Below are 12,797 nucleotides of genomic sequence, written 5' to 3'. Positions count from 1 at the left end.
AAGGAGAACCTTGTCTATAAAGTGAGTTCCAGGACTGCCAAAGCTACACAGAGAAACCCTGTCTTGTGGAGGGGGCGGGGCAGAAGCAGCTTCATTCTGCTTATTAAACAGAAGTTTGTGATCTGTCAGGTGCCTTCTTTTGCCCTAGCTGTCAAAGAGCTGAGGAGAAATTAGATGACTCCATACAGCCCATTATGACACTTGTGCTGCATTGTTCTTTGTGGTTAGCACATTTACTTTGTTTCCATGGCTTTGATTTTTCTGCTTTACAATATTGTTATTATTAACCATGGAAAATTATACTTTTAGGAAATATATCAGTTATACATAATAAAGTAATTTGTGCTATTTCATTTTTCTTAATGAAACCCACTGAGCTGGGGAAAGGAAAAGGCTCGGTGTAAAGAATGATTCTTACTGATAGCAAAGATTAGCAATAAATTTAGAACAATTCTTCTAGCTTACCTGTCCTTCCCCACAGCTCAGGTCCGGCACCTGACTGGAACCTGGTACACAGTAAATGTCTGTGTGAGCACACAATGATTTTTGATTTCTCTGCTGTTTGTCAGCTGCCCTGGGATTGAAGACTACAGGACAATCAGGAGCCTCTCAAGGGTACACACGACAAAAACTCTCCATCACACCAGCCTCATCATTAATGGCCTAAGCCACACAGTAGAGACAAGGACATTAATTAATGAAAACAAACATAAAGAATTCCTCCAGCCACTAGGTGGTGGCTTGAAAACAATGTATCTCACAGGGCAATTTACCGAATGAAATGAAATCACGAGTGTTCAGTAGATCCAGAGACAGAACTCAACATCTTACAAATGACTTCAATGGTAGTACAGTCCTGTGGTTACAGATCCTCAGTCTAAAGGTCAGCCTGAGGATCCTTTTGTTTGACTCCTACATAGTAAGAGGACAGTCCGTATATGAGAAATCCTATCATTTAAAAAAACCATCTTATTTTTCCCTATAAAGTAAAGGGCTCGTTATTAACTTGGATCATCTTACAATTTGTACTAAGCATCTCAGTAAGCCCACAGAATGTTAGCAAAGGATTCTCCGGCACAGGAAGAGACAGAAGAGCAAAGCATTCTAGCTGTAAAAGGCACCAGATACTCTGTTGGAATACACCTGTTCCAAGTATTTTCTTTGATGCGTATACATTTTCCTTAGTCCTTGTAATCAAATATTTCTTCAGAGATAGGTAGCAGCTCCACTTCTCTTGTGGACAATGACAGCTTGATTAAAAAGGTAAACACAACTGTAGCACAAGCAGCTTAATCACCGGAGGTGACATTTGCTGATAGTCTAAATTTCAGTGTTAACTTGTAGCACTTTACTCAGCAGAATTTGTTGAAATTTTAAATTTTCATCTTGTCCTCCATAAAATCTGCACTAATATATTTTCAGAGTGGATTTGAGGCTTTCTATTTTAAAGACGATGAAGCAAATGAAAATTTTGAATTGATTTTCTTCTTTCAATAACTCCCTAATCAGACTTTTGCAAAATCCAAATGGAATTATAATTTTTTCTATGTTTGGAATTTCATAAGTGAACAGGCAATGCTGATCACATATTAATGCAATCTAATCAAACTCATTAAAATTAGTTGGGGAGCAATGATCAGAATGTGGTAGGTAGCCTCATGGCAGAGGATAAGAACAGTTCTGTAACACAATGGCTCTTAGTCACAGAAGCAAAGAGAAAGAAAGCACTGCTCAAAGCCTGCCTTTAAAACGTTTAAAATGCAGTCAACATTAAAGTTCAGGCTGAATAAAAGACTTAAGGGCACTCTTGTGATTTTCTGATGTATTGAATCAAAACTTCCCAAAGCCAATTCTTCCTCCTCTGCCCATTTCCTGAACCCGGGAGGATGAGTTCCCTGAACTTACTTTCCTGCTTCTGCCAGCTGTGGCTCTGAGGCTTCCTACCACCACATGTGTACAAAAGCATGTACACACACACACACACACACACACACACACACACACACACACACACTTTATCCTGAGTAAAGGACCACATTGTCATCTGGATATTTTTAGTGGTCCAACATGCCTGGCTCAGGTGCTCATGCAGTCAGTGTTTACGGAGGGAAGATAGAGTCACACACTGTTAAACCTGGAAGAGTATTAAGAAACCGAGGCTGCTATTTTACAGTAGAAGAGGCCAAGCACAGACACCCAGTGTCCAACCACTGAATCACGTGTGTAGCTTTCAAGCTGTGAGACAGTTTCCTATTTCATAGGTAGGAAAGTTTAGTTATTCTCCCCCCCCACCCCCCCCCCCCGACACACACACACACACAGGATTTAGCTGTTTAAAATCCTGGATATAAAGGAAAAATAAAAAAAAAAAAACAAATTAAATACAAATTGGCTTTGCTTAAAAATTAGAATTAGGAGCCCAATACATAGCTCAATTGGTAAAGTGTATGCCTTGCGAGCATGAGGCCCTGAGTTTGCTCACCAGCACTCAGGCAGAGGGGAGTGAGTAAGGGTAAGAATTATTGGTCAGAGAGCTCTTGGTTTATAAGTGAATTCTGGCTACCTATTTTCTCCATTCCTTTCACATGGCTAATAATTGGTTACATTAAAAAGTCTCCATGTATCTGTTAATCATACTACCATTCATATTTTCTCATATAAAAAAACAACAAAATTCAGGGGTTCTCACAGAAACAGCTGACCTGAACAAGGGGGAGCTCATGGATCCCAGCCTGGACACATACAGGAGGGTCTAGGCCCTACTCCAAATGATCTGATAAACTTTGAAGATCCCCTAAGAAAGGCCTCACCCTCCTTGAGGAGCAGAAAGGGGATGGGATAGGGGGTCAGTGGGGGACAGGGGATGAGGGGAGGGAGAGGGAACTGGGTTTGGCATGTAAAACAAGCTGATTCTAATTTAAATTGAAAATAGAAAAAAGAAAAAAAAAATCAGGGGTTCTATATGGGGATGAGAATAGAATCATTAAAAAGAAAAAAATTAAAAAGACACAGGCATAGTGACTGTGATAGTTACATAACAGGATTTCAACCATTATAAGAAGTTTATAAGTTCATGAAGAAATAAGTTCAGTGTTAAAATTTTGTGAAAAGACATAAAACTCAGCAGACAAAAATGACTAGAAGGAAATGCACTAAAGATATTAAACAGTAAGATTAAAACATTTTGTTGTTCTCTTCCATTTTTCCCTATTTTAGGAATTTCCCAAAAAAGTATCTCCAGATTTTAAACCTTTGACAGACAATCAGAAGCTGGTAACATGGGACACAGTCAGGACCAAGGGTCCCTTTGGAAGTCCCTTTGGGCCCCTGTTTTTCTCTCCCTTCCAGGTCCTCCAGTTCCTGTCCCTGAGAAGACAGCTTTTCAACCCAGAGATAGACTGACAGGAGATAAAGTAAGGAAGCCTCTGTGTTCCCTCCTCCCTGGGGGTCTGTTTGACAAACACACTGAGAAAGTCAGTCTGCCAAAGTGAAGAACTTCCTGCACAGGGCTGTTACTGCACTTTCTAAGATGCTAGAAAGCCTGGAAGGGCCCTAAATAATTTACTTTCGCCTTTCTCCTTCAGGGTTTGGGTTACAGGGTGTGTGGTTTCCCTGTGACAGTAAATGGCTTTCCTTTCAGACCACTGATTACTCTGACACTAATGGCTCGATTAAAACACAGATGTAACTCTCAGGTATCATCCATTTCAAGGGGAATAAAGTAATCTCAGTAGGGGGAAACCCTTCAGCTACTTCCTAAATTGCTAACAGCAGGTTTCTCTTGCTGTTTTAAAAGCTATTTCTCCAGATAGCATGCCAGTGTCTGGAGCATCTTCTCCAGAGTTACACTCAGGCGCTGCTGCTCTCAGGCTCTATCCGGAGTCACAAAGCAAGGAATGAAAAGCAGCTGCTTCTCCATCCTCACCTCTTCTGGGGAAGCTGTGTGACTGTCTGGTACCTGTTAGGGGATCTGCAGGTGCCGGCTTCACCTGAGGGTTCAGGTTAACACAATCCGCAGCCAGCAGAATGCTCCCCTTTCCCAAGTGTTCTCTCTACATGGCCAATCCCTGAACTCAATGTGAAACTGAGTTTCTAGTGAACTATAAGAATAGGAGTAAAGACCCTCACTGGTCTGAGAAGGTAGCTCAGAAGTGGAGAGCTAAACAGCAGGCCAGGAAACTGCTGTCTCAAGGCAACGTGAGGCAAGACGCTCCCACTGGGCATCCTGCAAGCATGGAAGAAAAGCATGTATCTGCACTCCTGTTTCCAGACTTCTGCTGCACGCCTTAGGGCTCTTGAGCAGGTCAATCACTCTCAAATAAAAATGGGCCTGCTCCCTCAAAATCCCTCCCACACACAGAATGATAAACCACACCACTATATCCTTAGTAAAGAAAGCCATAGGTTACTTATTTATGCACAAACACACAAGACAATTAAAAACAGAATGTAAGGTCGCTTGCAGAAGCATAAATAAAAAGTGACATATAGAAGGCTTCTCTCTCCTGCCTATGGTGCTAACAAACACCAGGTCAGCAGTGCTTTCTCAGATAGTGAAACACATTTCAACTGTTTTCACAAACCATGGCATTGCTTTCCTTCCTTGGAAATTTCTGTATGCTAACTCTGATATGTTAACATGTGCAAACATGTACTTCAATTTAAACAAAATAAACCATATCTCACTTCTTATTTTGTTTAGCAGTGATAAATGCTAATGGAAGAACCCAAACCACCTATGAGAACCTGTGAGTGATAGGATTCAGAACGTTTTCTTCCAAAAACCCAGTGGCGCTCCTGTTTGACTGGGCTTGGTTTTTTGTTTTTTTTTTTTTTGAGACCAGTCTCTAGTAGTCCAGGCTGGCCTTCCGACCCTCCTGCCTTCACCTCCTAATTGGTGGGTGGTGGCCATGGATCAACATGCACAGCTGCAAAATCTGCTTTGGTTCGACCCCTGCAGTCAATCTCACTCCCCACCCATCGCCAGTCATTTGCATATCCATGTGCAAACATGGGAAAAACTGTGGGATTGTCTCCTGTCTCCTACTCAGTTACTAGGTATAAATGACACTGGTGGTAAGAGAAAGGCAACGGGGCAATCAGGAAGTTGGCATCCATGTGCATCCTTCAGAAGTCATAGACACCCAGACTTTCCAGCCTCAGGAGAGCAGAAGCATCACTTCAGAACTAGAGGGTACCCATGAGATTATGCTCATGCTATCAATTTATAGGAGAATGGGCTGTGTGAATTTTTAGTTACCTGAAGCCACATATCCGGTCAGCAGCAGAGTTAGAAACAGAATCTGTATCTTTTGTTTCTAAAGCCAGTGTCAACTTTTTATCACCAAACTGTTTAGTCACCAAACTGTAAACCATTCAAGTGACCATCCTACCAGTGCTATGTCTATATGTTCTTTTATTTTCATCCCTAGGTTGAATCCTGTGATGACCTGGATATGAAGTCCCCCTCCCCTCCAAAGCACTGAAGGATCTGTCTTAAAGGCCGAGGTGTCAGAACACACCACAGGCCTATCTGATGCACAAGGCTCTGAGTTTATATGCTGCTGAGAAACCTAGAGTCTCATGCTAGGCTTGCTGGTTAGTTTGTCTGCCTGACACAAATTAGAGTCACCTGGAGAAAAGGAAACCTTAATTGAGGAATTGCCTCCTTCAGATTGGCCTATGGAATGTTTGTGACACAATTTTTTTTTAAAATTTATGGTTGATATGGGGGGACTTATCACACTGTGGGTGTTACCACCCTTGACAAGAACCTGGGTTGTATAAGAAAGCAGGGTGAGCAAGCCATGGGGATCAAGCTAGTAAGCAGGATCCTGCCTTGAATTTACACCTAGACATCCCTCAGTGATGGGCCGTTACCAGGGAGTGTAAGACGAAATACACTCTTCCCTTCCCAAGTTGTTTCTGGTCACTATGTTATCACACCAATAGGAAACAAATTAGGACACCAGGCAAGCACCCTTAAATTTCATTTTACTAAGTTTCAACGAATCTAAATAATATCTCACTGTTTCCATAAAATTGGTTTTAGCTAACAGACTATAAACCAGATAAAAATGGCTTTTACAGGGTCTGTCCATGGCTTCCATTGTAAGTTCCAATGGAGGGGATAAAGGGTATGTTGTCAACCAAATGTCTGTTGTGGGATCAGAGAAGAGATGTCATTTAAGTTGTTGAAGAAAAGAAGGACAAATCCAGTAAAACTTCAAGGGGTTAAACAAGTACCACTTGAGAAAACACAATCTCTGATATTAAAAAGAAATTCCCCAAATCATACAGAGCTGTCTGATTACTGGATGTAAATGTTTTCATCTCACATACAAAACCGAAGTGACCGCAGAAGATTACAGCAATGGCAGTACGGTGATAAAGAGTCAGAAATGCTCCATTTGCAGCAAGCAAAGCTTACAGGGACTCGATATGAAAAGAGCCATCATCTGGAATAGTTTGACACTAAAACTGCAGAGAAGAAACTCACCAATAACTGGCATAACATCAAGTCCAATTTGCCCTTAATCACCCACTTCAGAAAAAGGGCCAGATTTAGCCAAGGTTATGTGGTGGCGTGTGTGTGTTAATAACAAACATACCTGCTTCATCGTAGGATACCGTCAACTTTTCCAGCATTTCTCGGTCAATGGACAAGATCTGCTGCTCAAGGATCGTCTGGTAAGACAGAACACTGTTTTCTTTGTCCTTCTCATAATCCTGAAGATGCTGTTTAAGGGCCTCTGGGAGTCGAGATTTTACATATTCCGCTGCAGTCTGTAGGTAAACAGAACTCCATTAGTACTTCTCATCTTAGACTTTTCATTTACCCTCAGGTGCTACAGAGAGAACTCAGAGCACTTCAGATCCAACCTCCAGACACACATGTCCTTGTCATCAGGACTTTTAGGTTCTAATGCATGCAATAAGATGGATGTTCACACTGTCAGACCCTAGACCTCTATGAGTTTTCTATATAGTTTAAAGACATGAAAGATGGCCGATTGCATGTTCACAGAATTACTACTCAGACTTTCTATTCCAATGAATTCAGAAAACCTGCATCATGATAATTTTTCCAGCACACCTCTGCAAAAGATATCCTTTATAGTCCACATCTCCATTGTACATTGCTGGTCTCCACCCACACAAGACACTTCCATCCTGTGTGGTTCAAACATCACTACTGCGTGTTGCTGGTCTCCACCCACCAATGTTCAGCAGAACTCTTGTGAAGTGAGTAGAAAGAAACATCTTCTAGCACTGATGATAAAAATAAGGATCTTGGCTGGCAATGTAACTCAGTGATAAAGTGCTTGTTCTCTAGGGTTTAGGTTCACTCCCCCAAATAAATAAATAACCAAACAAAAACATAAAAGCTTACTTAGAAAATGAAGAGATCAAAGAAAATAATGTCAACCTGAAAAAGACAACCCTTTACTACTTAATTGTTGTACCTTTTTGGTTGGTGTTTTTTTTTTTTGGAGACAGGATTTCTCTGTGTAATAGCCCTAGCTATCCTGGAGCTAGTTCTGTCAACCAGGCTGGCCTCAAAGTCACAAAGATCTGCTTCCTCCACCACCTGACATTGCTGTAACCTTTATCTGTACTATTATTATTAGTGTCAATTTGTTCCTTTTGTCTGTTTGCTTGGGGTTGGTGTGTACATCTGCTGCCTAACACCTTCCTCACTGTAACATCTTAAATTACAGGCAGAGTCTCAACCAGCTGGGCACCCCCCCCCCCCCCGGACCGGAAAGATGACATTCTTTGAAGAAGGCCTTCTGGAAGATTCTTGGTAGAATAGGGGATTGAACACTCTTTCTCCCTCCCAGCTGAGAATCAGTATGATGGTTAAACCTTACTTTATGGAGACATTAAATGGTACAGTAATACGTGTGAATCAGAGGAATTCTCTAAATCCTAAATCGTATCTTCACTTCTGTTTCATCTACATAGGGTCTAAAGTTAATAATCCAATAAATGAAGGTCAAAATTAGGATGTGCTTGATGGTTCACACCTGAAAAATCCAGCACAAGGTCATCCTGGCTATAACAATGAGTTCAATGCAAGTCTGGAGTACACGAAACTGATTCAAAGTCAAACAGATAGACCAAAAATAGTATCTCTAGCCACTAAGGAATTTCAAGGACCCTTCTAGTAATGATCAATCTGGTATGAGCCAAAAATAAAGCAACTACATAGTTTATAGTCTAAGTACTGTACAACTATTAATTGTGAAATATTTTAAGGTATGGGCTAAAAATAAATGAAAATCCCTTATGTTCATGGACCAGAAGAATATTATTATTAGCCAAAGTGATCCACAAATTCAATGCAATGCCTGCCCACAGTGATCTATGTAGTCAATGCAACCCCGACCCCAAAGTACCAAAGTCATTTGTCACAGCCATAAAAAAACATCCTAAATTTCATATGAAACACAATCTCAAATATGTAACATTAAGAAGTTGATTTCTGGATTGTAGGATGGGTCAAGGACACCACAATAAAACCCACAGACTCAACTAACCTGGACTCCTAGGAACTGAGCTGACAAGCAAGGAGCCTGCATGGGTCTGACCTAGGCACTCTACATAGATGTGACAGTTGTGTAGCTTGGTCTTCTTGTGGATCTCCTAACAATGGGAACAGGGACTGTCTCTGACTCTTTTACACGCTTTTGGGACCCTACTCCTCATTCAGGGTCATCTTGTCTGTCTTACTACATGGTGAGATGCTTAGTCTTACTGCAACTTGATATGCCATGTTGTATTGATACTCATGGGAGAGCTATTCTTTCCTAAACAGAAATGAAGGAATGGATTGGGGGAGGGAGGTAGGAAAAAAGGGGTATGAGGGAGAGGGACTGGAAGAAGAAATTGCAGCCAGGGTGTAAAATAAATAAGTTTATTTATTTTAAAATATAAAATAAAGAAAAAAGGAAAAAAAAGTTGATTTTTGTGGAACTACTGTGCATGGTGGTTATCAGGGGCTGGGTAGTAGGGGATGGAGTGGGAGATATGGTTTTTAAAGAGTATCTCTTCATTAGACTGGAGGACTAAGTTTCAATAGTTTAATAAAAAGGGGTGACCATAACCATTAATGATACATTATATTATATTCTGAAAAGTACAGAGCATGGCTGCTGTGTGAGATGTGGTCATCTTTAAAAAGATAACCATGTGAGTTCATTTTGCTCATTTGTTTTGTGACAGGGTCTTCCTCTGTAGCCCTGGCTGGCCTGGAACCTGTTGTGTAGACAAGGTCAGCCTTAAACTCATGCAGCTCTCTCTGCTTCTGCCTCCCAAGCACTGGGAACAAAGGTGTGAGCTACCACTCCCAGCTGGCAGTGCGTTTGCAGTTAATTAGGCTGAGCCATTCCACTGCGGATACAATGTCTATCAATTGAAAGGAAAAGCAAACTATGTGTACTTTAAAATATGAACACACACCTGAATATGTTCCCTATGAATCAACAGAAGGCCATTTACAGAATACGATGATCTATATGCTTTGGAAAATGCAGGTGCCATGTACTGGCCAGGAAGAAATCATGAAGTGCTGATGTGGTTAAAAGCAAAGCTACCGAGCACCAGATATGGCACATCCCTCCCAGGTAAGGCACACACATCTGCACATACACGTGAGGAGGCGGGGAGAGATGCACCCCATCTGCAGAAGGCACCTTCACTGTGTATTTCAGGAATGTGCACAGTTTTACTATTGTTGTTTAAAATGTATTTCCTTGTAGCCTTCATAGCTTTCCCCTTAAATGCCACCTCAACTTATTGTGGAAGGAAACTCGCTGACAAAGGTCAACTGGCTTCCCAGAAGGTACACTACGAAGTGGTAGGCAAGCTATGTTTGGACCACAGAGTCGCTAACATAACGTCCAACACTTATTTCCAGATTTACAGTTGAATTCTCTAAACCAGATGCTGCTGATGTTACAGCTTCAAAATATCACCAAACAGTGCTCACTTTCTCTGCCAGCCAGCAAGTGCAGAACAAATAAAATTATTCCATAAAATGTAAATGGACTCAGCAGTGCATTAGCATAACACATTGAATTCTAAAGTTTAATAACAAGTTTCTCCTGACATTAGAAACAGCACCCTGACACTGCAGAATAACTATATTTAAACACACTACCCTGCTAGTCATTGCATCGTCTGTCTCTAACAATTGTGTTTGTTGGAATATTTATGAGGCACGGGAAAGGGCTGTATAATTTATCACATTTTAAAATATTGATCTATTCTTTATTACCGAAAGCACAGCACATTATTTCTTCCCAGTTGTCCCTCCTGATAGCGTTTAAAATGAAATTTACTTTCCTAATTCCAATCATGCTGCAGGTCTCAAACGAGTTTCTGCAGCTGGTGATATTAGTGTTACACTCTGGCATTTCAATTCTGTAACTTAACACACAAAGCTCCTGCTAAAGATTCGGAAGAGTAACAGAAGGAGACAACTCTCAGCAAATATTAGATTTTGGTATGATATTTCAAGAGCGTGCTTTACACCGAGTCACACTTTAAATGAATTTAAATGGCAGCTAACCCTTATGTTCAAGCAGGAGATTATGTTCAAGGCGTATTTTTAAGTGAGAGGGGAATAAAACAAAATTCAAAGAATAGTTCAAACTCAAAAATTTTACTGACGTCCTAAAAAATGAAGGGGAAAAATTAAAATTTGGAGTTACTTATGTATTCTTTACTTCCTTTTAGATTTGTTTATTTTACGTGGATGGGTGTTTGGCCTGCCTGTATGTATGTGTGCCACAGGCGTGTTTGGTGCCTGAGGAGATCAGAAGAAAGCATAGATACTCGGGAGCTGGAGGTACAGATGGTTGTGGGCCACTGTGTGGGTGCTGAGAATAGAACCTGGGTCCTCTACAAGAGCCATAAGTACTTTTAACCCCTGAGCCGTCTCTCTAGTCCCCACTACAATATTCTTTAATCAATGATAGATACTCTTGGAAGACCATGTCCTAACTTGTCTATTAGGACTTTAGCCACATCAGAGACAATAAAATAATTAGTATTACCAGTTTCTCTCATTTATGCAAAACTTTCCCAAGCAATCCATGCCCTCATCATTCTTTCTTCATTAAAGCTGAGTGAAAGTAGAGAGTCATTGGTTTGGTACAGTCCTTCCTGTACCACATTGTTACAATGATCCACATTGTTAATACTGTCCAATCTAACTTCTGGGGGCTCTTCTCAAGATACCCACCAGCTTTCTAACTATTTGGACAGGTTAGGGAACTCAACCACTGAGTATGGTGGAAATCAGGTTGGGATCCCACACATCGCCATGTTCTAACAACATCAGCTTCAGACTTTGTACCACAAAAGTGTAATACCTTGACCATGTGCATGCAATGGGTACTTCGGGATGGCTTGGGAGAAAACTCTTTTGACAGCTCACAATCCATTGCCCATAGACTTTCTGCTCACAGCTCTACACACGGAATAAGAGTTCCATCTTCCACTGGGAACTACAACTACACTTGGTCTCAATTACTGTTAATACCTTTGTTTTGGAAAACTAACAGCTCAAAACCAAATCAAACCCTGTCCAAGCTGCAGATTAAGGACTTCACAGAAAGCAGTTTAGATACTTATTTCATGGCTTCCTCTCCATCTGATAGCAAACCCTTCTTAATAGTCAGAATGTACCTTGGATGCATATAGTAGCCATGGTTGTCTTTGGAGCACCTCCTAGGCTCATCTAAAATGCTGAGTAGGTTGTCAAACTTATTCTGGGTGATGGTGGTGAAGTCCCTAGGCAGGAAGTGGAAAAAAAGTCATAGGTTCCCTCCAATAGGACCTGAGCAGATGGTGGCTGGTAGAACTAGATTAAAGGGACCTAAAACCTTAGGGCATCTCAGGGATGGCACACTTCCTCACAGAACCCACACATGCTGTCCTCCCATGCCTCCAAGACAACAAAGGGCTAGAGCAGAGCTTCTAAGAGGAACCCAGTGAGTGGAAAAATAACAGAAAGGGTGCAGAATGACTAATGACCTAAGTTCTGGGAATCAAGCAGGTAGAACACTGATACTATTCTTTGGGGGTAAATCTACCCCCTATTACAGTGATGTGTTCTTTAGGAAGTAACTGATACAGATTAAAGATCTAGGGATGTAAAATGTATTTTCTGGTGGAAGGAATTCACCTTACAAAGGAGACCTGCCAGTCATGCAGGTCTAATTCGTTAGCTGTCTGATGAGGAAGGCACATTGCACTGGACACTACTGGGAGAAACAACAAACTCTTCCAGAGAGAAACCTGCAATTTAGATGTGTGTGCCAACTGCATATGAAATGTTGAGGGGAAAAAAACCACACATACTTATAAAGCAATATACACATGAAGGGAAACTGAGATGAATTAATAAACTGATTTAGTACCTGAGCCATGCTCATTGTTGAGCAGCCTCTGATGTAGGGAGAGGTATTGAGATGGCAGAGAGAATGTGAGAAGAGTAGTCAGAAATAAGTCTGCTGGACTCTGCCAGCCAAGGCACTTGAGGTAAGAGGCACTTATTGAAGAATGGAAAAGCAATATGGATGGTAGTAAGTTCCAGGTCACAGAGAGGAGAGTAAGAAATGAAAGTGAATATACAGGGCACTATATCATGAGGGATGACCAGCCTTCCACACTGGCTGGAGGCTAAATCAACAGTGCTTATGAACAGAAAATGTACAAATGCGATAAAAATCTGAAATTTTTTTTTCTCTAGGAATTTAAAGAAAATTAACAGCCAGAGAAGAGTG

General features: G+C 41.1%; 1 protein-coding gene across 1 annotated transcript in view; it reads right to left on the bottom strand.

Annotated features, from left to right (window-relative positions):
• The window catches only part of Ppm1l (protein phosphatase, Mg2+/Mn2+ dependent 1L), a 260,607-nt gene that overhangs the window by 63,633 nt on the left and 184,177 nt on the right, over positions 1-12,797 (bottom strand). Inside the window, exon 2 of the mRNA XM_051198784.1 lies at positions 6,612-6,786. Within this exon, the coding sequence (XP_051054741.1) occupies positions 6,612-6,786 (175 nt within the window). The remainder of the gene's footprint in view (positions 1-6,611; positions 6,787-12,797) is intronic.

Source organism: Phodopus roborovskii, unplaced genomic scaffold (assembly GCF_943737965.1).
Source record: "Phodopus roborovskii unplaced genomic scaffold, PHOROB, whole genome shotgun sequence".
NCBI lineage: Eukaryota > Metazoa > Chordata > Mammalia > Rodentia > Cricetidae > Phodopus > Phodopus roborovskii.
The sequence above is the reverse complement of the archived record's forward strand: the minus strand, read 5'-3'. Positions and strand labels throughout refer to the sequence as shown.